The 27,778-nt window shown below is 42.2% G+C and overlaps 1 protein-coding gene across 1 annotated transcript; it reads right to left on the reverse strand.

Moving 5' to 3' along the window:
• On the reverse strand, positions 1–27,564 carry LOC124127138 (ubiquitin carboxyl-terminal hydrolase 1-like). Its single transcript, XM_046490592.2, has 9 exons — positions 27,384–27,564; positions 23,745–23,924; positions 21,708–21,835; positions 20,571–20,761; positions 20,047–20,150; positions 8,738–10,290; positions 7,984–8,167; positions 6,967–7,071; positions 1–5,624 (listed from the first exon to the last, which is right to left on the reverse strand). The coding sequence occupies exons 2-9, from the start codon at positions 23,894–23,896 to the stop codon at positions 5,303–5,305; spliced, it is 2,739 nt and encodes a 912-aa protein (XP_046346548.2). The 5' UTR covers positions 23,897–23,924; positions 27,384–27,564; the 3' UTR covers positions 1–5,302.
• Positions 27,565–27,778: the final 214 nt, after the last annotated feature.

Consider the following 27,778-nt stretch of genomic DNA (forward strand, 5'->3'; position numbering starts at 1 on the left):
TGATGTATGATGTATCTTTATTATCATAAAATTGAGGATTATCACAATATAACGATAACTGACATTGTTGAGCACATTCACAGTGATCTAATAATCTTGCTTCCTTGGCACTCCTAACATCAGCAAATACTTCTTGAAGTATACAGTACTATTCTCCTTCTATAACCTTCAAATTTTTACAACTGGGTATCACATAACAGGTCACTCACCTGATCACTTCATACCTGAAAACCAGTTCTATATTTTCACCCTACATAATGGATCCAACATGTTACTACAAAGTGGGTACACCTTGTTTAAATTCAATGTTTTCAAACTTTGAACGACTGAGAATAAGTAATAGTTTGTATTAAAACAGACCGAACAATTATAAAAAAATGATCAGATAAGGAGACATTGACTGAGCAAAGCTGGTTGTGATAATACTGAATACTGGCAACTGTTGCATATTTATAAGGTCACACACTGAATAGCCTTATTTATTGCTAATATTCTGAAACTGTGCAAACAAGCTACAAAACCAAACCAACTGATTATTCTCATTGGAAGTCTTTTTCAACAAGTACACACAGTATCCAGATTAAAAAAATGATTTACTGACAAGTCTGTGTTATAACTAATGGCAGGAGATAGTGATCGTAAAATAGGAGATAGGGTGCATGCAAAGGAAATTCCTGTCAGCTTGAATGGCAGTAACTTGACATCGTCGGGGGAGAGGAGGAGCTTTCACGGTCCCCACAGCATCCTCATCCTATCATTATCTGACCGAGTTCACTACAAGAAAAATACCACGCAAAAGAGGTAAAGGAGCACATATTCTTTCACATTACTATGGTTAATCTATCATACTGTGACAGATTAACTATAGTGATATGAAAGAATCAGGCGGTCCTTAACTTCTTTTGAGTAGAATATGGTGTTAACCTGCTTCCCAGCCTAAAAATACATGCACCCTAACACAAGCGTGAGAAAATACCAACTTTCCGGTCTGGTAAGCCAGACTTTACTGGTCTTACAGCAATGACAATGGAGATATGTCCCGATCATCTGAACACTGGGTGCTTCAGTCAGGAACAGTTTGGGAACAAGAGTAGTTGTCGGGAACATCTACCGGTAATCAAGCTAGATCCCTTATTCCATCCTTGTGGTAAGGTATATCCCTTATCAAGTTTCTTATTAATATCTTAACTACATGAAGACCACTCGCATACAAACTCTGTTTGACAACAGAAAATATGACTACAGTTCAGAGGTAGAGTAATACTTCAACTGAAATCACAATATTCAAATCAATACGTCGAAGACTTTTCAGAATATGGACATAAATATTCTGAAACAAACATGCAGATTTGAAAACGAGATTGAAAAGAAATTAATAATAAAACTTTAAAACAAACAAGAGAGAAACTAGGACCATTCATAATTTACTTCATATTCATATTGTGCACAATAATTACTGGCAGAATATTGCTTTGTAATTGTTGTGATTCACACTTAAAGTGTTCAAAGATGTACAGTGGCAATTCGGACACTTGCCTTTTGAAAACAAGATATTCTCCAACAGGTTTTTAAGTCCTATACAGCGTCTGAGGTGAATCTATATATCAGTATACACAACAATAAATGTACAACAATCAACTACAAGAGGTAAGGGAAACATAGTGGCACTATTAACCACCTGAGAAACAGACATCACATCAGTCATGTTTTGACACCATAACATGAGAACTACCACCAGTGAATATGTCAGCCACTCTCTGTGCTGTCCTCACTCATAGCTTCACACTACATGCAAATAAACATGTACACCTGTATCTTGGGCAATTCAAATTTTAACTGTAGGTGTTTGCAAGTACTTGCAAAAATTAAGGCAGCCTCTTCACTGACTTTTCCCCCAAAGTCTTAACATACTGTGTACTTCCAGTCTGAGAAACATTACTCCAGATCTTGGAAGTTAACAATAACCAAAGTTACACTGACTGGCAGTGATAATGTCATAACCATGTTTTACAAAAATCCTGAATGCTGACCCTATCCTCTTATTTTGACCAAACCTTTTTCAAAGCAGGCCCTGTTCCACAAAGCGATCGTAGAGCAATCCAAGTCGTAAGTCTCTGCTGAAGTATGGGAGTAAGGATAACTCTAGTGCTACTCTAGTGCTACGATAGCTTTGTGGATCGTACCCTAGGGCCCCATCCTGAAGAAGGCATAGGATGAGTCTTGTGACCTTGACCTTTACATCACATGTGCCAAAAGAATTCCCTAGATCCATTGAAGGATTTCCAGTAATGAAAAGATCTTTGCACCATAGTCAAGAGAAAGTAAGATATAACATGTTTCACATCAAAGATGAACTTGACCTTATAAATGCAATTGTAAATTCATGTGGTAAAGTTTCATGTCTGCAGAGATATTGCCAGAAATTTATTGATGAGGGGGAGGTTCCCCCTTTCACACACAGAAATTTCAATTACAGGTTTGATTATTTTTCTGCGAGATCTTTTAAGCATTACTCGTTTGGAAATGCATGATTATGATAAAATTGGCATGAATTCCGTAATCGCAAGCCTTGGCAAAATCTGTCTGTACAGGAAAGCATGCCTCAGAAACACAAATTTCAATACCTTAAAGCAGTCCCATTTCATGTGGCTGCCAATCACTACGAATTACCTAGGTTTAAGATCCATGAAACGAAAATAGCACAGATGTGGATTAAAAGGATATTTTTGAGAATATTACGACTCTAGAGAAAATGAGACTTCTCTCAAGAATCTACACTGAAGCATCCCTGATAGAAACCAAGGTACTGAAATCCATCCGAATGAAGAGAAGAGTTGGTGGGAGACAACAGGCTGGAGCAAACCAGCAACAAATAATTACCCTGATGACCGAGAGAGCCTAGTCTCCCTTCAAATACTCATGGTACTTAGTGAGTGAGTGAGTTTGGTTTTACGCCGCTTTTAGCAATTTTCCAGCAATATCATGGCGGGGGACACCACAAATGGGCTTCACACATTGTACCCATGTCGGGAATCGAACCCGGGTCTTCGGCGTGACGAGCGAACGCTTTAACCACTAGGCTACCCGACCGCCCCTCATGGTACTTAGTCCTAGAGAGAGTCTATGCTCCATAATCTGGGCCTGTTCCATAAAGTTATTGTAGGACTCAGACAATTGTAACGCCCATACTTTAACATAGACTTTTATGACCACTTCCTATCTATGTCAAGATGATGCACAGTACTTAGTGTCTTGTGTTTAAATGCAACATTGTTTGTGTGGGAATAACCATTAACTGCTATTTTGATATACAAATGAAGGAACTTCAGGAGAAAAATGTGTTTTGAAATAACTTCAATTAAGACTTGATAGGATCACCAATTGTTCCAAGCAAGTTTTTCATTCCTTAGGTAGGACACAGGTATGGATGCCCACGGGGTACACAGTACCTTCACTCAATATACCTTCACATCTGACATCACTCTATATATGTAGACACACCATTTCAATAATAAATGAAAACGTCTTAAATAACATACAATGTCATATGTACACTGACACACTTGGGTTTAATGGAAGATGTTCATCATAAAAGACTGGCTTACTGAAGGAATACTGACAACTTTATCAACACTTTCTTCAATAAAATAATGTTATAAGAAACAAAAAGTTACCTTTTGTTTTGCTTTGGTGCCTGTATTTTTTATTTAATTCTTAGATCTGAAGGATCGTCTACTACAAGTCTGATACACGTTTAGGCTGTGGATCACACTGACTTCAAGAACAACATTAAAAAAATATTAATACGTCTTGTGGCAAAATATAACCTGCCTGACTGACCAAGCAATGTGGAAGCAATGAGATGGCAAGGTTCAGGAAAGCATGTCCAGGTACATGTCTGGTTCCTGGGCTGAGACACATACTGCACTTGTTACTGAAGATCGGTAGCTTCTCGATATTTCAATAGCAAAAGCCTGCGAAAGATTTTGTCTTGTTTTAACGGGCATTAAGCACTCTTTCTAGCATTTCTGACAGTACTATACCTGGCATCCGAGAATCAATGCTGGAGCAGAATCACTGTTGTTTTATCATCATCGATTTACCACTTTCTGTCAATCAAGTAAGTCAGTCCAGCTTGAATGAATTTGAAAATGGTTACCTATATTCTGTTTATGACATCACTGTTATCAAAATAAGTCAGCGAGATAATAAGGGGCAAGATTTCATCACGTATCATCCTGTTTCAAGACATATCCTGTTAGACATAGGATTGGTATTATCCAATAATACCTGTACGTGATAAGGCAAGTTTTCTCAAGTCAGACTCACTGAAAGCTAACTGTGGATTGATGAAGCAGCATTAAGCAATAGTCACTCATTAAAGTCATGAGATTGTTGATCTGACATGACCCGTAATGGGATGTCCTCAGATCTTTGTTTAGCGGCAGCAAGAACTTAGATCTGATTTTAATGACATTGCCGTTGTACAAAGCAATCTTAGCGGTAAGGTGATCGTAACTCCCACACCTTAACATAGACTTACAACAGTCATAGTGCTAAGGTTGTTTTGTACAACGGCACCCTGGGCCCACTTGCACAAAGTGATCATGGTACTGACCAGTGCAAGTCTTTGTTTAAGAATAAGAGATTCAAGGTCACTTTGTGAAAATGGCCCTGGTAAAATACCATGCTCCGACTTCTCTGGGTGATGTGTATCTATCACCTCCATTAGATACAATAAAACAGTACAACACATCATCTAACCTGCAGTTGAATTATGTACATTCTGACAATAAATTATTCAAATCATAGTAAAACAGAAAACTTCTTGTAAACACACAGATTGGTATAATTTTAATATTTAGAATAGTGAGTGAGTTTGCTTTAACGCTGCTTTGAACAGTATTCCAGTCACATAACAGCGATGTCAGCTTGATGTAGCAGGAAGACCGAAGTGTTGCAGGCCTCTGACGTTTACCACTTCAGTGAAACCCATGAGCACGGTACGGTACTGACAAACCTAGAAATATAATGGGATTCAAACCCACAATCATAGGTTCATGGGGTGGTCAAGAGACGCAACTCAGCACAACGCAACGCCTTAGAAGACTGGACCACCTGTGCGCCCCATGTTGGAAATAAACCACATTACAAAAATATAATTGCAAGAGTTTGTCAAATGACATTTTTCAGAGCTTGCTAATAAATATGGACAATACTTAATTGGAGATGATGGTTTCCTCGTGTGTTTATTAGAAGATCATGAATTCATATATATAACTCTTATAATAATTACACCAATTTAGTTGACACGCTGGTAGAACAAGACATATGGTGTCCCAAGTAGTGAACTGTTCTCGGATGTCAGGCATTCCCGGAAATTCTTGTCTGAGTGAATGCGTATAGATTCATCATCACACTCAAACCATTGCACAGTTGAGGGCTCACTATCATCGTCTGTGTTGTCTTGCTTATCTCCCTTTACCGGAGACCATTCCGTCTTGATGAAGTTGGCAAGAGGTAGATGAGAGGAACCGGGGCCCGAGTCGACACGGACGTAGGACAGGTAGTGGCCAGATGATATTGTCACCCCAGCATGTGTCACTATACCATAGAGGTTGTACCTGAAATACAGACACAAGTTTTGTGGGGAACATGTAATTTTGAATTTGACAGGAAAAACAAAATTAAGTGCTTATTATATCTCCCCCACAACCACAGAAACATTCATAAGAAATTAATGGATGAATCCTGATTGTTTAAGTTTAACTCATAATATTTAACTTTTCAAAGATACATAGTACACAAAAGAAGTTAAAGAATACTTGATTCTTTCATGTTACAGGGATGTGAAATCTCCGCGGAAATGTGGAAAATCGCGTTTCTTAAAACAGTAATCCTTGGAAAAATTAATTTTCTGCGAAAAAATATGATCAAAGATTTAAAAGAATATACTCCTCTAAATATAATCGTTATTCCTGACAACCGTCATGGATTGTCCTGTTTTCGATCAGAGCTTTCAGCATCATATATGCCTTTATTATTATTCATGATATAATACTATTATCGTCGGATCATAGGTTTTTGGACATCATACATTTTCTATCACGAATACTTGCACTAGAATGTATCACACAGAAATTGTAAATAAACAGATGATGGCTTGATTTTAAGATAAAGTTGTTTTTTAAGCTATAAGTGAATGAGATGTTTTACAGTTGTTCATGTGATTAGCGAGAAACTATGAATGTTTCTTCAGCATCTGAAAACCCATAACACGGGGATATATGTTGTATTAATGTCTTATGTTTGCAATGTTGTTTTATTTTTTTTCAACAAAAGGTAAGTAAGTACAAGGTAAGTTTTTCCATATGCTTCAACATGGGAAAAGGGTCAGACATTGCACCCTTGTGACAGTTGTCCTTGTGTCTGGGGGATAGGGGTGAGGTTTATGGCAGTATTGCTCCCAGACCCGGCGGGTAGCCGGGTGTGTGGAAGCTATGCCCAATTTTTTAAAGTACTGATTTAACTTCGAAATTTTACTGCATCCTCAATCTTTGATTATTTGTCATTGACTTTTGCCACTGACTTATTACATTTCTTGGTGTGAATGTTGTCCAAATTGCACGAAATTGCTTAAAATGCAATCAACTGTTTAAAAAATTTATGGGGGGGCATGGGGGGGGTGATTAGAGTTTTCCTCTCTTTTTTGGAAAACCTGCTCACATCCCTGATATTACTATAGTTAATCTGTCACGGCAGTTAAAGAACACCTTAATCTTTCATATTACTATAGTTAATCTGTCATGGCAGTTAAAGAACACCTTAATCTTTCATATTACTATAGTTAATCTGTATTTCTTGTATACATCCCATATTACAAATAGAGAGAGAGAGAGAGAGAGAGAGAGAGAGAGAGAGAGAGAGAGAGAGAGAGAGAGAGAGAGAGAGAGAGAGAGATATTACCTATGATCTGGTCGGCAGCAAGGCTTGGGGCACTTGTACCTAAGGCATGGCAGGGACAAGGGTATCGTTACATGGTCATTGATCTTGGAGACACACCCAAACATTCTGAAACAAAACACAACACAATTAACTTCAGAAGGGTTTTGACAAGCGTTTATCACAAACAGGTCGTTTATTTAAATTGCAGTTGGACATTTCGGACCTCTGTCACTGATGTTTACGACAGAAATTGACAGGTAATCAAATATGGCTAACTCTGTGAAATCAACATGTGACTTGATACAGATATACCACAGGCCCGGAAGCAGGATGGGGATATTACTGAAACACTGGACCTATAGAAATAGTGAGTGAGTGAGTATGTTTTACGCCGCTTTTAGCAATATTCCAGCAATATCACGGCGGGGGACACCAGAAATTGGCTTCACACATTGTACCCATGTCGGGAATCAAACCCGGGTCTTCGGCATGATGAGCGAACACTTTAACCACTAGGCTACCCAACCGCCCCCAAAACTAATAGATTCAGGGGCCTGCGAAAAATACCTGTGGTGATTGATGTTGATTGAAGTCATCCCTGCAAGTTGTGTTTACACTAATCAACAACAAAACCACATGTCAGTCTGGTTGCTGCTCTTTATTTTGTATCCTTTGTTATTATATTCGGTCTCAGGTTGTAATGTCCTGCAAATAGTATTTCGAAAACAACCAGTTGTCAAATTTTAAAATGTCCAGTTTCCACTTTTTCAAATCGGACAATTTGCAGTCACATTCGGACAAGTCCGGTGCACGGAAAATGCTTGGGCGTCATTAAACGATTAGCAAGTAATTTATTTTAGCAAGTGTATCATCTTGTACCAATACAAAAACAAACGTATTGTGTATTGTATTGTCTCATGAAAACTCATGATGCACTGGTGCACTGATGTATCGTTTCACCCCGAGGATAAAGACAGCACATGACGTTCAAGCGCCAAACTAAGCAATAACATTAAACATAACAATCAACATGTTTACCCTGATGATGCTGAGAATCGTTTGAGATGCAGGGTCAGGATCTCGGGAAGCTGGTCATAGTGGAGAGACCTCTCCGCTTCAACGTAGCATCTGCACATGTCACAGTAGTACTTGTTGTCGTCACGGAGACGTTCAACCTCAGTAAACGCAGACATCAGCTTAGACAGGCAGGAGTCATCGTCATCTTGGAAATGAAGGACAGTTTGTGATGTTTGTTGAATCATGGACGTTTATCTGCCTACCTAATCTTTCCATGAAGCAAAATTGTACATACTTGCAGTGTGAATTTTTTTATGTGAACATCAACCATACGAGAACTTCTGCATGTTTAGTTTGCACATAAACAAGTATGCATATTGCATGCGTTCTTTCATCTGAATTTGTTATGTACCTGAATAAAAAACTTTTCCCCTCATATTTTTTAGAACTGTCAGTCACTTTGTTGCTATGGTCACAATGCATGCGTAATAGACATATTTTATGCGGGAAACTGGTCGTGAATAGTTTCGCTTCTTAGATCACAGAAATCAGTTGCTAATTTCAGTATATTATAATTTTGATACTTGTCACTGTAAACTTTGCAAACAAGATGAAAAAAATCATTATTTTGAAAAAATCAAGATAACAGTATTGTGACTCCTATTCATAAGTATTTCATATCATGGCATACCAGAATACCAGTAATACCGTGCACCTCTAATACGGTTAAGCATTTTCAATGAAGGTGTGTCACTATTCACAGTACAGTTATTACCTGAGTCTTCATCCTGCTCCTCCTCATCGTCTGACTTCTGCTCCCGCCTCAAGGGAACGCTGACATCCTGAAACTCCTCCTTCCTCTCGCGGAAAAACTCACACTCCAGGCATCTGGTTCTCAACATCATCGTTCCCTGAAACAGCTTTTCGACAAAGTCCATTTTGGGTAACTTGTGGCCAGAAAGGTACTTCATGGCCAGGTGAGCACTGACAGACTTCTGGGGGCTGTCACAGACCCGGTCACACTTTTCCACTTTCACAGACAAGGGTTTCACTGGAACTGACTTAAGATGTCCTAAATATTCATCATCACTATCATCTAGGTTATTAGAGTCCTCCTCCTCTAACTCAAAGTTGACTTGACGTTTTGCTGGGCTGAGAATGTTCATGGCTATTGTGGCCTTCACACTTTTCAAAGGACTGTTACATACATGATCACACTTCTGTAACTTTAACATAGGCTGCTTCACATCTACACATCCATTCTTGTCATCAGACTTTGATGGTGACTTACAAGTCATTTGGGAAAAGTCCTGACTTAGTTTGGAGGGTGACTTTACACATGATTCAGACTTCCGAGGAGAAACATTCAGCTTCGGAAAGGAAACTTCATCTTCGTCCTTCATCTCATCAGATTCATACTCCATTGTTAGAGGTTCCTGTTTGACACCGACAGTTTCCGTGTCGTCTGCTTCAGGTTCTTTCTTAACAAGTCTTCCTCGCATACCAAGCCTACGCCCTGATTTAGTAAACATGGACAGTATACTGGGCTGAGATTTATCACCTTCACAATGAGCAGTATCAGATTGGGTCTTCTTAGGTCCATCCTCCGTGGATGTAGTCAGATCAACCTTCTTCCTTCGTCTAGATTTCTTGTGACCTCCGGTTTCTGCAGCACTTTTATCTTTGCTTTCACTCTCGCAATCGTGTTTGGTCGTTGATTCTTCCTTTCCGTTCGAACGTCTCTTTCTTCCTTTCTTAACAGGTTCAGATGTTTTCATTTCTGAAGGAGTCTTGGTACTTGATTTGGCAGAATGTTCTTTGGCATAATTGTCAAACGTAGAAACACTTTTGGCTGATTCTTCTGCTTTAAGTGAAGGTAGAGGTTTTGAGCGAGAACGTCGTCGTTTCCGATTCTTGTTGCATGATACAGCCTCACTTCCCTCTGCTGACAGTTCACACACTTTTGAGCCACATATTTCATGTTCTCCATTGGTCATTACCATGCCATCCACTTCATCAGCTAGTTCACCATTGAACAGCTGGGTCTTGATGGGTTCCTTTGAGGGACCATCACCACTTCCATTAACAGGAGGCTTACTGACCGTTGCTGATGGCTTTTCATGCTTCTTCCCAGCTGCCAGGAAGCGTTGCATGATGGGATTGACTGGAGCAAGTTGAGCTGGCATTAGACTAATGGGTATTGAAGCTATGAGGTCCGTCTGAATCTGATGGAGTTCTTTCTCAGCATCCTCGAGGTAACACAGCAGACATCTCAGCAGCTCCTGGGCATCGTGCTGCAGGTTGCCCTCGAACATTGGGTTGAATTCTCTGCAGAACCAAATATTTTGATGGTTGAAAAAATAGCAAAATATTGAAAATGTTATAAAAAATTGTATTTTTATATACTTATCCTATCTCACACTACACATTTCTTCTTTGATCCTATGTGGGAACGTGCTTGAACAGTGTTTCCAGCTTCTAAAAAAAATCCCAGCATCACCATGGTCACCAATCCCGTGCATAGCATCATAGATGACCTGATCATGTGATTACCCCTGCCCCTTCGTTCTGAACAGGCTAGATGAGCTTTGATGTTTGGGAGGGCACATAACGTGTGAGAGAGGATAAGTATATAAATATACAATTTATCATAAAATTTTCAAAATCTTAAACTTATCCCATCTCACACTATGCATTTATCCCACAGTTGGATGGACACAGATATCCTAGTCTGTATAGACTACAACTGTGAGATGTATACGAGGTGCTAATAATTGAAATAAGTTGTGAGCAGAAAACACCAAAACCAGTGATACCACTGCGATATGTTTGTCGGACACTGCAGCATGAAATATGCAATAACATGCGAAATGTGTTTTCACGTATAACATTGTTACATGAACAACCGCGTAGCTGTAAAGAACGAGCAATAAAGCGTATGACTCATAATCGGTCCGGAAGGGGTCTCCAGTCAATCGACTCTACAAGACGTAGACACAATACTATCTCCCATGGACAATAGCGTGCGACTGCTCGGCATCTCTTAACATTTTGTCAAAGCTATCAATCTCGTCCGAGGGAGTGAAGCATGCCAAGACAAGAAGAGGAATGATTGATAATATATCCCCAAGAGGATCTTCAAGCCAGTACCAGCACAAGTGTAGACCCGTGGTAAGGAGCCAAAAGGAGATTGTGGTACGGGAGACTATTGAAAGTGGCATGAAGAGTCTCTTCCCAGAGCACCAAAGTGGTCTCGCAGCTTCCAAGTAGATGTGGAGCGCTTGAATCTTACATAAGGAGAGATCTTCAAGGTCACCAGGGCTCAGGTTGCCAGTGGTGGGGATTGAAAGTTGCCGATCTGATTGTCCCGGAAGCAGATTCTTCACAATAAGATCCAAGTGAAGGCCACCTTTCGACTCTCTAACCGTTCAAACAGGACTCTGTTTACAACCAGAGCATATATCTTGCTAACGTGTGGAGCACTCGCAAGGGCTAGCAGAAAAATGGTCTTGAAAGTGATCAACTCAAACTAATTGTCTGCAAGTGGTTCATACTCGGCTGAAGTCAAACGAGGGAGGATGACATAACATTGCAGGTCGGAGGCCGGAAACAGGATGACTGGTACGCCAACTTGTAGGCCAAATAAGGGACAGAAGTTCAGCAACTGTAGAAATCCTCAATTCCGTGGTAGTAGCAATGATGGAGTTGAGCGCAGCAAGATAAGTGGCCAAAGAAGATCCCTTAAGCTTATGCGTAGATCTTAGATGATGGATGTATTCCACAACCTGTTGTGGTGAAGCAGTGGTAGGAGCGGAGATGTCATTAACATACAATACGCCTCAGACGCCTTCCACTTGTGGTCGTAGAGGATCCTAGTATAGGAACAGTGAGCCTCCATAACGTTCTTCGCTACCAGCTTGGAATATCCTTTGGACCTCTGTAGATACGCCAATTGCAAAGATGGAAGATGGTGGAACCTTCTTTCGGCGTGCTGTACCAATGTGGTGAACCAATTCTTAGTTGTCCAAAAGGGCGCAACCAAAAGCAGTGTCAGGGGACTGGTGGCAGCCACTTTCTGAAGGACCTGAGGTAGAATGCGGTCGGGGGAGGCATAAAGCGTTAAGGCGTTCCCATGGAATCGCCAGAGCATTGTGGTCCCAAGCTTGAGAATCCGGGATGGGAGTGACGAGCTGTGAGAGATGAGCATTGACCCTTGTTGTGAACAGCTCGACCTCCGGGAAGGGTAGAGGTGGCAGATCTACTGGAAGATCGACGGGTGGAGTCTATTTCCTTGATGACGGTCAATCGGGTCAGGATAGGGAGTCGGCTGTCACGTTGGTGATCCCTGGAATGCGCCTCGCTAGAACCAGAATGTTGAGGGAGTTGATCAACTGGAAAAGTTGATCGAGAGCGACAGGAGCAACATCGACTTGGTGGAACCCAGCTTGTTGATGTACCAGACGACCGAGAGATTGTCCTTTAGCGGTCCTTTGAGCTTTCGATCATACGATTGACTAGCCAGGGTTCCAGTGAACCCTGACAATCGGTGGCAGCGGAATCTTGTTAGTCACCACGGAGGAGCGTGATTGTCTTTAGGCAAAGAGGAGCGATCGTTATTACGCGATACAACACATGAGAAGCGGGAGACACAAGGCAGCTGGTAGCAGACATACAAGGAGCAGTGGAAGGGTCGACCACAGCTGTAGATGTAGTTTTGGAAGGAGGGAACCATGCAAACGTCCGTAAAAGACAGCAGTGCCGATGTAAACGTGGACCCGGGTTCTTCAGCAACCAATTGGTAAGGAGGTAAAGTAGCCACGTCTTCAGACAGGAAGCTGTCTATAACACCATCATCAGCCACTGAGAGGGCAGGCAGGGAAAATTCCACTGCCACTGTTACGGTGGAGGGGACAATCAGCTTGCTGGACTTCTTCAACTTGATAGACGACGGCTTGTGCTTGACAGCGTACTCAAATTCTTGTCGGAGTTCTTAGACTTTGAACGGTGATCCACCTCACATTAATGACACTTGAGAAGATATATGCTGAAAGATTTGTCTGGAAGATGATTACAGGCAAATATCTGTAAAAAATATTCTCTAACACTGACAGTACACGTCTCTACAGAGTGGTGATGATAAAGAGATGATGTGGCTGGGTTAATCATGTGATCAGGTCGTGTAGGTCGCTAGGCACGGGATTACAGTGCACGACCCATTTGTTTAAGTGGTGATAATAGTGATGCTGGGATGTGTTTGGGGGAATTGTTTTTCAGAGGCTGGAAACTCTGTTCAAGCACATTTCCACATAGGATCGAAGAAGAAAGAAGAAATGCATAGTGTGAGATAGGAAAAATCTAACAATTTAGTCGGTTAGTGGGCTGACATACATACAGTTTTTCAGCTTTAAGCAATAGACCTTATAGGCTTTACATGGGAGGAATGTGAACGAGATTGCAAAAGTTCACTACTTTTTCTTTTTAACCATGTTAACATTTTATTGTATATGTTGACATACTACAGTTGAATACATTAAAATGGTGATGTTAACATAGAAACTGCAGTGATTGGAGCAAGCTAAAATTAAATTAAATTAAAATAGAATTTAAAAAAAACATACACAGTTCACTATTTGGTGAAAACCATGAGCAGGACTATGACACGGATAAACAAAGGTTATAACTTCCAATTTAGTAAAATCTAAATATTTTTTACATTTGTATACTTATCCTGCATTACTCCGTATTGCATTTACTGCTGTCTTTGACAGAGAGACGAACTGTTTGAGATCCAGCTGCTGAAGAAAGTTGTCCCAACCAGCCCAGGAGGCAGCGCCCTCTCACAGTCGGCACGTGACCCGGAAGTCATGACGTCACACAAAAAGACATAACTGCTTTAAACATAACATCTGAAACTTCGTGGGGAGGTAGCGTAGCGAAAGGGAGGGCACTTAGACTTCGTAATGCAGGATAAGTATACAAATGTAAAAAATATTTAGATTTTACTTAATTTTTTAACTTATCCTGCATTACTCCGTATTGCATCTTTATCAGACGGCATGGCCGGTGGGCATACCTGCAGATGTGAACCATATTAAACCCTCGTCAAGGTCCGATGAATCCGCACCGCATACAAGTGATGACCGGAACATCTACGACCATTCCTGTCTTCGGGAAACAAGAGTCGATGCAAAAAACGAAACGCCCGAATAGGTAACCGAAATACAACAAGTATTTGTCACAGAGTGACGAAATATCCCCCGCCATATACACCATAGTACCAAATATGAAGACAATCCAGCGATTAGTTCTTGAGATATTGTGGCAACACCGTTTTCCAACTCCAAAAACAGATTTGCCTGCTGTGACCTTGAAAATGGGGTCAAGGTCACCAAATCTGACAGGTGTATGCGGTGTCTGTATATACACTATAGTTCCAAATATGAAGACAATCCAGCGATTAGTTCTTGAGATATCGCGGCAACACCGTTTTCTAACTCCAAAAGCAGATTTGCCTGCTGTGACCTTGAAAATGGGGTCAAGGTCACCAAAACCGACTGGTGTCTGCGGTGTCTGTATATACACCATAGTTCCAAATATGAAGACAATCGAGAGGTTTAGTTCTTGAGATATCGCGGCAACACCGTTTTCCAACTCTAAAAGCAGATTTGCCTGCTGTGACCTTGAAAATGGGATCAAGGACACCAAAACCGACTGGTGTCTGCGGTGTCTGTATATACACCATAGTTCCAAATATGAAGACAATCCAGTGTTTAGTTCTTGAGATATCGCGGAAACACCGTTTTCCAACTCTAAAAGCAGATTGGTCTGCTGTGACCTTGAAAATGGGATCAAGGTCACCAAAACCGACTGGTGTCTGCGGAGTCTGTATATACACCATAGTTCCAAATATGAAGACAATCCAGTGTTTAGTTCTTGAGATATCGCGGCAACACCGTTTTCCAACTCTAAAAGCAGATTTGTCTGCTGTGACCTTGAAAATGGGATCAAGGTCACCAAAACCGACTGGTGTCTGCTGAGTCTGTATATACACCATAGTTCCAAATATGAAGACAATCCAGTGTTTAGTTCTTGAGATATCGCGGCAACAAACAGGTGGGACGTACGGACGGACGTACGGACGGTCGTGAATACTATATCCCCCGCTTCGCGCCTTCGCGCGGCGGGGGATAATGAGGCGTGTAGCCAAAATATATAACTTACCGAAGAGCGAAAGCGAAACGCAGTAGAGCCCTCTAATCTGAGGCGATAAACACCAGAGAGTTCGACAGGCCCCGCTCGGGGAATCGAAGAATCAGTGGCGTCGGCGGCAAAATCTACGACCAATCCCAAGAGCGAATGCGAAACGCAGGAGAGCCCTCTAGGCTGGAGGCAAGGAACACCGGTGAGGTCGACAGGCACCGCTCAGGTATCAGAGAAGCAGCGGCGTTGGCGTCGGCGCCGGTGTCCACATCAACTACCATTCCTGTCGTCAGGAAGCGAGAGTTGATGCAAAAAGTAAAACCCGGATAGGTGACAGCAATAGAATGAGTCGGGTAACCCAAAACTAAAACTGACCTAAGAGCGAATGCGGAACGCAAGAGAGCCGTCTCGTCTGGGGTGATAAACTCCAGAGAGGTCGACGGGCCCCGCTCAGGGTATCGGAGAATCAGTAGCGTCTGAGATAGATGACCTGTTGGGCTACAACCAGGGACCAAAACTGTGAACGCCGGCGACAACTTTCAAGGCTACATCACGGAAGTAGTGGTTGGTGAAGGCGGTGTCCGATCGCCACGAACAGGCTTCCCTGAACGACTGGATGGAACAGTATACCGTGAAGAACCAGTGTAAATACGATCGCCCTGATCTCATTTTATTTCAGGTGATAGCCTTTGGGGGGAGGGTCCAATCCGGCGGCTCATAAGCTTTAAGGATGACCGCCCGGAGCCACAGGGAAAAGTATTCCGGCTGACCAACGACTGCGACGAAGGGGAGACCGGCAGAAAAAGGTGTTTCCTAGACTTGCGGCAGTCTTTAGATCGTAGAATAACCTTCAGTGCCCTTACTGGGCATAATGACGCTCATCCTCATCCTCGGCACCCACACTGGACGAGGGGGGAGGGGACAAGGAATGATCTATCAGGCTGTCCTGGGAGTTGAGTCTTTACGCTGACGTCCCAGTACGGTCCATGATGAACGGTGCCCTGGGTACCGCATTCGAACCGGGCACGGGAGACGTCGAGGGCGTGCTGTACATGGACTCGAGCGGCAGTAGTCAAAACCAGTAGAAACACCCGTCTTCTACTTAAGGTCGTAGAAGGAAGACGAGGGGAGTGGTTCGAAGGGCATTGAAGACCATATTCAGATCCAACGCAGGCGGTCCGAACTTGGCCTTCAGCTTCAAGACTGAACGAGCGCAGCCAGGCCCGTAGGTCGGGAATTTTCGTCTTTCTCCGATCGTCCGGGATGGCCAGAACGGAGTAGATGGCGACCAGGTATGTGGGGGTGGTAAGCCCTTCAACCGACGGGTGCTACGCAAGTACAGAAGGAACTGATCCAGGATCTGCGGTGACGCTGTCATCGGATCCTGGTGTTTGTCAGAACAAAATGCCTGGAACAAGCATCATTTATCAGCATACAGTCCTCCTGTAGATGGACGGTGGGCTGAAGCAATAGCCTTGGTCGCTCTAGCCGAATAGCCCTTGGCTTTCTGCATGTGTGTCAGGCGTGCAGACGATAACATGCGGGTATGAGGGTGTGGCAACAGACCGTGTGGATGGAGCAGAAGGTTGGACCACACCGGAAGTTCCAGGGGTTGTCTCTGGCTATATTTCGGAGGTCGATAACCCAACTTCTGGCTGACCAATAAGGCGAGACCAAAGTCAATGGCAGGGGTCGAGTGGCCTGGATCTCTGAAGAACCGTGGGAGGGAGAACCGGAGTCGGAAAAGCGTACGCGCGTAATCCTTCTCAGGAACGATGGAAGGCTTCGACTGCCACAGCGGTCGTATCCGGCACAGGTGGAATGGAAGACGTCAGCTGGCCACATTCAGATATGAGGCAAACAGATCTAGGGTTGGGGTGTCGACCGTTTGACATAGTCTGGCCCGAGGCGCCGGAGAGCGTGAGGCGTCGGAGAGCTTGAGGCGCCTAGAACGCCGAAGATGGTGATTCTCGGGGGCGCCGGTCGAGTTTGTAGCGCCGGGAGAGGGGCGAGTACTCTGGGTCCGCAAACACCACACTACGGTGACGTCGTCAGTGGACACGATCAACAGGGCGTGACCGAGAATGCACTGTCAGCAAGTGACGTCCTGGATAAGCCTTTATCTCGAGGCTGTTGCTGTGCCAATGGTGTTGATCTCTGGATCACAGGTGGTCACAATGTGGGCTGGTGTGGGCCACTAGCCACTGACAAGGTGGCAGGGGAGGTAGTCAGCAACAGGGGTCTGCGATTGCGTACCGTCGGTACGATTCGGAAAAAGGTGTGATCGCCTGCGAGCCAACCTCAAGTAGACGAAGTAAACCAGCTTCACAATCGACCGCCGGGGCATCGACGTAACCGGGTAGTAGGAAGTCGAGGCAATATGGCCATTGCACGAAGTAATGAGATCGTTTTCATCCCTGAAGCGGCGTATAAGTACTCCTGTTCTTATATCGAGGTGACGATGGAGGACGACAACACGATACGAGGCAGGTATGCAACAGGGGTCAGTGGGACGGCCGAGGGACTTTAAGTATCAAATTGACACTGTGTCCGGTAGTCAAGGCGGAAGATAGGAAGGTGTCGTAGTCGAAAAGATCAAACCGGACGAAGGAAGGCGATCTTTTCCATCCCTTGAACGCCTATAGGCGCTATCATTCTTATAGCGAAGGGTTGATGAAACAAGGTTCCTTGTGACAGCCGTGTTGGAAGAGGAGGTCTATTGTTTCCAACATCCGTGCATGGATGGACTGCGACAGGCGCCTGGTTGAGTGGTATCACCAAGCGTACAGGTAGACATGGAAACCAATCTGTAGAAATACATGGCACCCCTTGCCATGGTAAGTTGACCTAAATCCGGTCGGAGTTGTTGACAGTCCGAGTACTTGACACGTGACATGTAAATCACTCTGCGCAGTAGCCGAGAAAACCGCCTTGGAGTCGGAACTGAGGTGCAAACTCCACACACAGACAATCCTCAATGAACTGTGTGAGAGACGATCAAGTGGTGTACCCGAGTTTTGCGATAAAACACGGAACCCCATGGGCGTCGTGGAAAACCCGGGGAGCGCCGAGGAAGAGTCTCTTTCAGGAACGCTGGCGCTAGGGTAGGGTAGAACAGGGCAGTGGCGCCGGGGAGGCGATTGCCGATGGTGCCGAGATATCGGAGGCGCCGGGACATCAGAGGCGCCGAGTCATCGGAAGCGCCGGGAGCGCCGGGAGACATCAGCGTTGACGGTGTTGGAGACCGTGAACGGTCGTATGTCGTGCCAGGGGAGGCAGACTCTACGTTGGGAGACATCAGAGGCGCCGGGAGACATCAGAGGCGCCGAGTCATCGGAGGCGCCGGGAGCGCCGAGTCATCAGAGGCGCCGAGAGCGCCGAGACATCAGAGGCGCCGAGACATCGGAGGCGCCGGGAGCGCCGAGTCATCGGAGGCGCCGGGAGCGCCGGGACATCAGAGGCGCCGAGACATCGGAGGCGCCGGAGACATCAGCGTTGACGGTGTTGGAGACTGAACGGTCGTATGTCGTGCCAGGGGAGGCAGACTCTACGTTGGGAGCGCTGGAGCCGCCGGTGGAGCAGGGGACCGTGAACGGTCGTATGTCGTGCCATGGAAGGCAGACTCTACGTTGGGAGCGCTGGAGCCGCCGGTGGAGTAGGAGACCGTGAACGGTCGTATGTCGTGCCATGGGAGGCAGACTCTACGTTGGGAGCCGCCGTGAAGCTCCGCTGAGCGCTGCTGCCGTCAACGTAGGTGGGGGTCGACGAGCACGTTGAGCGAGGTGTGTCCTGGATACTCGCATGAGCTGAAGGATCACAGCGACGAATGACTGCAACATCGGCACTGCCTTGTGAAAGTACAGGGCGTCGTACAATCACGGCAGAAAGGGGCGGCCCCGACCAGATTTGTTCCCGCGGCAACAAGTGCAGCGAGGCAGAAAATCTGGAATTTAAGCAAAACATAACTATGTGGCAAAGCCACAAAGTGCGGGAAGCATAATGTGATTCAGAAACTTTGTATTTCAATGAAGTTTATGAGATCAAACAATGACGCTAAAAGGTAGCGAAAAAGCATAGCTTTAAGCAAACACATAACCATGTGGCCAATCACAAAGTATGGGAAGCATAAAGTAACTCAAAAACAGTATATTTTATTAAAGTTTATGAGATAAACAAGTACGCTTAAAGGGAGCGAAAAGGCAAAGCCTTAAGCAAACACGTAACCATGTGGCAAAACCACAGAGTACGGGAGACATAATGTAACTCAAAAACTTCGTATTATATTGAAGTTTATGAGAAGAAACAATTACGCTGAGAGGTAGCGAAAAGGCAAGGCTTTAAGCACACCAAAACAACATACATAAATGTAATGTATTACCCAAGCCAAAGAGAGAATTCAAAACGCAGAGCACGACATTACGTAGCCTCGTGGTGAATGGCCAAAATGGCGGGAAAGAAAACAAAATGGCGGGAACAACATTGCGCCCGTAAATTACTGTGACGTGAGCCACAGACGAGCGATAAACGTTACAATTTACGAATGGGAAGACCCTAAGGTCACGGCCCATAACAGGTAACAATGTAGCAGCATATAATGAATGTAGAAACACGCAAAATATAAAAAACAAATAATAAGCTTTAATTTCCACAAGGGATACAAAGTACGTCCATCCGTGGAGGTGACAAAGCAGTTATGTCTTTTTGTGTGACGTCATGACTTCCGGGTCACGTGCCGACTGTGAGAGGGCGCTGCCTCCTGGGCTGGTTGGGACAACTTTCTTCAGCAGCTGGATCTCACACAGTTCGTCTCTCTGTCAAAGACAGCAGTAAATGCAATACGGAGTAATGCAGGATAAGTTAAAAAATGAACTCTTTACTACTGACCGTATAATATCTAGCACTTTGTCAGGCTTGACAGCCATACTGGTAACATCTGCACTGGCTATCTCACAGTATCTCTCCTCTCTCTTCTCCATGTTTTTGTACAGCTGAAAACAAAAATAGTCAGTCAATCATGGTCAGGTTAGAGCACTTAGAGCACTTATAAACATGTCCCTGGTGAGCATGAGCTGGATAAAATCCCATGTGACATTGTCAGAACATATGGGATACAATAACATGCATCAACCAAGTCAGTGAGCCTGACCACCTGATCCCGTTAGTCACCTCTTACGACAAGCATCGTCGCCTGCTATGCCAATCATGGGTTGCTGAAGACTTATTCTCTACCCGGATCTTCACGCGTCATGACCATTCTGTGACAATCATGAGAAGATTGAGCAGACTCTGGCATATTTATTGATTAAAGAAGGCAGTACTACAACAAACAAGCCCATCAACCAATACTCATTCTGAATACATTTGTCAACAAAAAAGTATCTAATTTGTTTTTTTTAAATACCACCAACCTTGAACAGTTGCTTGACCAGCTCGAGTGAGAGAGGTGGTTCTCTCTCCTCCTCTGCTTCAGTGACCTCCTTATGACGTTTCATCGTCTTCTCCACCACAATGATTTCCCTGTACAGCTCCCCAAGGCCATCCAGGAATCCCGGGGTGTAACGCAGGATCTGGAGGACGCTGTTCAGGAAGCAGGTGTTGCCTACAACATAGGATCCCTGGATCAGTGCATCATCATAGCCATAGTGAGGTGAGGCGAAATCGGGTTTAACACCACATTTAAGATTATTGCACAAATATAGCGACATCCAAGCATGTCTACCTGTGTGTGACTGCTAGTCTAATGCTGGTTTTATAGTGCTAGCCCATTGAGATACTGCAGCTTACATGGATACACTACTTAGACTCATAATACTGACTCCAAGCCGACCAGTCCTTGTCTTATCCCCTTAATACTGAGCTCCAGGCAGGGTAACAACAATATCATCTTTTGATCAACATCTGGTATGACATCTGGGTTCCGCCCCCCAACATTGAATGCCAGGTTGTGAACGTGGGTCATTAAAATGACAAACTGTTGACAAGAAATAGAATCAGTATCTCTTCTCACGATAATGCGAATGCAAGATAACACCTAACACAGGGTCGAGTACCAATGTAGAGAATGGACGCAGAAAAAAAATATACTGCATCCCAAACGATGCACAATAATATTCATTGTACCTACAGCTCATCAAGAGCAGTGATAGTTGTCTGTTATTTCATCCATCAATAATGACCAATGTCCACATGATCATTCATTCAGTCCAGGCTCGAGAGTAATTATCAATATGTTCAGTACACTAAATCCATATCATTACTTTACAGGGCCTTCATACTGCCTGCAAGGACCCCTAAAAGTAGTTATTGGGGGTTCCCCTGACCCCCAGTTTTGTAAGTCAAGGTTAAACCCTGCTAACATGTAACATGGGTTGTTTACTGCAAAGGGAGCTGATACTGCAGCAACAGAAATGCACACTTGTCAGTTGAATGGGGATAGTCTGGAGTATAGTGTTGTATAAGTGGGCAATTAATATTACGTAGCCTTTTCAGTTACTTTTCAGCTAGGCACTATTGTAAAGGGATACTATCTTATTTATTCTACCTACCCAAGTTCTCCAGGGACGCTACAGGGGGTACAGTTGACCCTTCATCAGGGGCGAAGCTTTCGGACTGGTTCACCGGGTCCTCAGTGGTGTTGCCGTCAAGCGTCTGAACTGGCTCAGCTTCCTCCGATCTGAAACAGACGGAAGACTTTCATATCGCACATATTACAGCACAGGATTCAAAACCCTCTGAACATAAGAGATCACATCAGCCATATGATCCACTCCTTTTTCATATTTATCGTAATTCTTGGTAAACAAGTTTCAACACAAGTGGTACAGTAAGAAAAACAAAACAAATTTACTCTGGAGAGGTAACCTAAACTTGAAACTACATAATGTTATCATTTAGTCAAAGTTTTAGTTCTCTGAGTAATGTGCTTTCTGAGTAGATGATTAGCATCTGTAAACCATTTCATCTCTCTACAGAAAAAGTCCAGTTAATCATAACTGATTATGTTGAGTAAACATAATGCTGAGGTTGATAAAGATACTGAGTGGTTTTTGAGTGGTGCTCTGGCAATGAAATCCACCCCCTCATGAGACTAAGTACAACTTCTTTCCATTGAAATCGAGAAAAACAAAAATGACCAAAATCTGTAAATAGCAAAAGGCACCACTACAGGTTCTGTTTGATATCTCTGCCAATTATTGTTGAAAAATATTGACCCTATCAAACGGTTCACGTTCTGTGCTCTGGAAACGAAAGGATTATAGACAGACAGACGAGGCATTGACTACATCCCCCCCTCTCCCTGCATCATATGTCCCCAGGGGGATAAAAATGCTTTCAAAGTCACTGATATCCCCAGCAATGGTAAATACTTGTCTTGAATAAATATATGGAACTTGTTTTCGTGGAAACTCAAAACAATATTGGTTTAAAAAAATCACAATCAAAAAGCACCAGTTCACCACACCTATCTATGCACCTAGATTGGTGAAGAAATGTTGTGCCTATTTCAAAATCTGCCCCCATTTTCAGTCTAAGTCAAAGTTGATGCCACAGTAACTTAAAAAATATTTGGGTTTTTTAAAATCCCAAACTATCAAAAGGCACAAGTTCACGACTACACCGATCCATGTGCCAAATTTGGTGAAGATATATTGAACGTTTTTCAAGATCTGCTCAGGAAACGAGCACAAACGCCATTTCCAGCCCTTGTCAAAGTCATGTTTCTATGTGGAAACTCGTAAAATATTTTTTTAGCACTAGGGGGCTCTTATTAGAATATTATTTTGGTGAAAAACAGGAGTTGAAAGATCGTAAATTTCGTGGTTTGTGCTGACAGCCTGAAATGTTTATATATGACAGATATATTTTTCCAGAATTTAATTTCCCATGATAGAGGATGCATATATCACATGTATTATACACAAATAAATGTCTTGTGTACATTGATCAATCTGAAGGAGTGCTAATTGGGATTGTTCACTAGCCAATATATTAGCAAATATCGCCGTGGGCGCTTATTACGTAGAATACGGTAACCTTGATTGAAATCTTTTTGATTAACAAGTCCGAAATTAATTCTCTCCCTTGAAGTATGGTATGACTTTATGAACGTACTAATATGTATTATTTTAGTTGATACATCAAAACATTCACATCAATTACCATCACAGAATAAATATAAACTTAATCGAAAATTATATACCGTATTCAACGTAATAAGCGCCCAGGGCGCTCTCAAAATTAGAAATAGGGGGCTCTTATTAGAAACAGAGTTGAAAGATAAATTTCATGGTTTATGCTGACAGCCTGAAATGTTTATGTACGACAGATATATTTTCCGAAAAATTTAATTGCCCATAATTAAGGGTGCATATAACACACAAGTACGTATTATTCACGAAAAAATAGGTCTTGTGTACATTGATCAATCGGAAGGGGTGCCAATTGGGATTGTTCACTAGCCAATATATTAGCAAATATCGCCGTGGGCGCTTATTAGAGCGGGGCGCTTATTACGTCGAATACGGTAATAAAGTTTCTTGGGGGACTGTGCTGTATATTTGACTTGGTTCTACTGAAGCTACCTTTCACATATATCTTGTGGCGTGGTTCCCTGAAATCCATGCGAGTCATCAACAGCAGCTGCAGCAGAACTGGCACTCTTCCCCTTCCCTTTGAGTGAGAGACGAGGTCGCTTTCTGACCTGCCCATGACTGTCATCGTCAGCAACAACCATACCTATGGCACAACCTGGCGACTGGGATCTGGCAATGAGAGCAAAGAGATGCTTCTGTATAAACATATTTCAAAAATAGTAATTATCTGTAATATATTTACTTTGGGATACAAAATAACTTTGGGTAGAAATGATTTTAGTAATCAATTTCTTTTTCTTGCTTATAATGATCATATTAGAAAACCACATACTAGCACCTTGTTTTCTATATGCACTGTCTGACAGTCACTGGATGATGAAAGAGGACACTTATCAATGGGGTGACTTGTAGGGCTAGTTTCACTACTGCGATAGTATTGCAATAGTAGCCAACACTAGTGCAATAGTATTACGATAATATCAAACAACTTAAAGGTTTGGTAAATTTATAACAATCGACATAACAGAATTTGTTTGTTTGTTGTTTAACGCCCAACACAGCAACATTCCAGCTATGTGACGGTGGTTGGTAAATAATCATGTCTGGACCAGATAATTCAGTGATTGACATCTTGAGCATCAATCTTCGCAGTTGGGATACGATGACATCAACCAAGTCAGCGAGCCTGTCCAATTGATCCTGTTAGACACCCCTTACGACAAGCATGTGTTGTTGAAGACAAATTCTAACCTGCTTCTTCACTGGTGCAGTGTATTAGAAATAAATGAAATATTGCTACTAAAACAAAAGGGAGGTAACTCTAATTGGAAGCTGACGTAATCCTTGCTAAGCAGGTTTAAATACAAATGAGTTTTCTAGTGCAAAATATATGCGAAATATACCATAATCTAATCTAATTGATTACTTTTCATTATATTGATTCATACTATCGACAATTCCATTATCAGTTTTACATTCCTACTATTGTAGGGGGGTGGAAGAAGCCTTATGGAATATTTACTTTGTCATTGATTAGATTTAAGGAGGCCTGTTTGATAAAGAAAGACCATGAATTCATTTGTTTAGCTCAGTGTTCTGTATTCACATGTAACTTCAGATCCATGTCATCACCAAGTAATGTCAGCTGATGACAATGATTGCTTATCTTTCATATTAGTGTTGGGAAATGGTTGGGATCATATCACCTTTCAAGGATCATAATCCATTTGTTTGCTACTGTAAAACAGGAATTTAATGTGACATGAAAATAATGCGAGCTCTTGATTTTAGACATAAATGCGCATTTTAAAAATGCGAGTGCCCATACCCTTTCCTAAAAATTTATCTCTGTGAACGGCGATTTCAAACAGCTGATGAAGGAACAATTCACTGAGCGGTATGCTGACAACATTGCATCTAATCTTCGATCAGGTGACAATCCTCACACTCATGTTGACCTGCGGATTAGTGTCATGAAACCCATTCATGCGCGTCGGCTCGTGTCTGCTCTTGACAAGCTTGTAAAGGACACTGATGGGATAATTCGTGGCTGGCGCCAATCTGGGCTGTTTGACAGGATGTGAACTGACCACTTCTCAACTTCACTTTGTGTAGGTGACTTTGTTATTTTGTCTAGTAATTTATTTATCTATTACCTTTGTGACTGATTGTTGTCAGTGGCTGCTATCAACTTGTAATGATCTGATATCATTGTTTTTGATGTAATACTAGTAAATAATACTGAAGTGATTTATTTCGTTTGTTGATTGTTTCCTTATTTTGATGGTACAAAATTAATGCGCATAAAATTAATACGACCTTCCGTCATTTTTCGCATTAATATTCTGCTCGCATTAATTTCCTGTTTTTACAGTATTTGCCACTCTGAACCAGTATTTCAGTTACATCACAGCATGTCAGCTTGATGTGAGAGAAAAGCTCGAAGTGATGCAGGTCTCAGACGTTTACTACTTTTGCGAAACTCACGACCATGGGTATGGTGCTGACAAACCTAGAAACATATACAGGGTGCACTGCGATCATAGGTTTTCTGGCATGCCCTAGGGATGCAACTCTTCACAGTGAATTACTGCGCGTTAAGACGACAGGGCCTCCCATGACCCCCATTATCAATTCGCATGATCAATCAGTTACATATATAACTTACAAATATTTACTGTATTTTTGAAATAAACTGTCAAAGGACCAGTGGACTAACTTTACAATTCAAAAACAGAAAATTCACATTCACATGACAATACCCTAATACCTAATTATTAAAATAATGGTCTTTGTGAGTGCTTGAGTTGGGTTTATCGCAGCTTTTAACAGTATTCCAGTTATATCACGACATGTCAGCTTAATGTGAGAGGAAAGCCCGAACTGATGCAGTTCAATGACCTGGACTACTTTCGTGAAACCTACAAGCATGGATATGGTGCTTACAAACCAGGATTCAAACCCAAGATCATAGGTTTCTGGTTTGACCAAAGGATGCAACTCTCCATCCTGAATTGCGGTGCCTTAGCCGACTGGGCCACCCAATGGTCTTTGTAATATAAATAAACAATTCCCTTGATACATTTGGCTATCAACATTGTAGTATTCGCTGTTTGCCTTATTGTTTCTTTGCAATCTGACTCTATACTATCGCGGTATTGGTAAATACCATAATCTATACCCACTGTCAACTTTACTTATATAAACTAAGCACGATATTTCATCACTTGATTGAATACAGGACTCATTGCGGTATGTCACGGCTATTCCAAAGTATACATTTTTAATGACAGTTTCTGGAATGAAGTGGAATTACCCCTACCTCCATTCGAAATTAATTAGAAAAGAACCCAATCTAGGTCGTATGCCTACTGATTATGCATAATCCAAAACTGGAAGAATTGTAAGTCCAATGTACCACGCCACAAATAGTGATAATATAGAGTTGTCCGCCCCTGAGTCACTAATGACAGGTACTTTGTTTACCGAAATCGGTAGAGAAAATCAGCAACAATTGATCCTCACTGATGTGTCATAAAAGATGAACAAGAAACATTTTGCGTTATTTGACACTTAATAGGATAGTGCGCCATTACAAGCCATCATAAATTAACTACCGCAATAATATACTCTAGTGTACCATGCTAAATGAATGCATGTATATGGGCTATTTGTACAAATATAAAACATTGTTATATGTGATGGGATCAGACAACAAATAACACAATACAGTATAATAATTTTGTGCTTCTTCCTTATGCGCTATTGAATACTACTATTGAATAAAAACAATGTCATCGATGTGGAAGTACAGTATTGGCTGTTTGCCATCATTGTGAACCAAGAAGCTAGACTAGGCTTTATATCATTTGGCTCTATGATCTATCATTCTGCCTTTTCAATCAAAAATAAAAGGTAAATGATGATATCTACGAATCTGGCAGTCGTTTTTTTAAGCTAAATTCACAGGTGACGGAAATTGTGTTCTTGTGTTTTCCAATAAAAGAGCCACATAATTTGTAGCCATCGCTTTCTTCCTATGATAAGGATTATCATATTTCAGTTGTGTAGTAGCTTCTATACTGCATCGCATTATCATATACCGTTGTTGAAACAGTTCTTACTTACCACCGGTTTCAATAAGTCATAAAAGTTGTCAACATTTTGTGCAAAAAGAACCTGCCGCGCTAAATGTAATTATTTGACTAGACAAAGTTTCGTATATGTATTTAAGTCCATTTTAAAAAACTTTATATACAGCAATCAATTGAAAATATATAACACAAAATGTTAGTGTTCATTGATATGGATAGTGCAAAGTTGTTAATTGCGATTCTGTTATTTTCGTAGTCTTATTAATTTGTAGTATTTGTGAAACAACTGTTGTTATATTCTTTAATGCAGTGAGTAATATTGTGCAATAAAACACACAGTTACCGGCTTTTATATAATTATTATTGTTCTGTTCTTTATACAAATATTATGTATATCAGTTAGTACAAACATTGTAATTTTGGAACGTT

This window comes from Haliotis rufescens, unplaced genomic scaffold (assembly GCF_023055435.1).
Source record: "Haliotis rufescens isolate VD_foot unplaced genomic scaffold, xgHalRufe1.0.p SCAF_4, whole genome shotgun sequence".
In the NCBI taxonomy this organism is placed as follows: domain Eukaryota; kingdom Metazoa; phylum Mollusca; class Gastropoda; order Lepetellida; family Haliotidae; genus Haliotis; species Haliotis rufescens.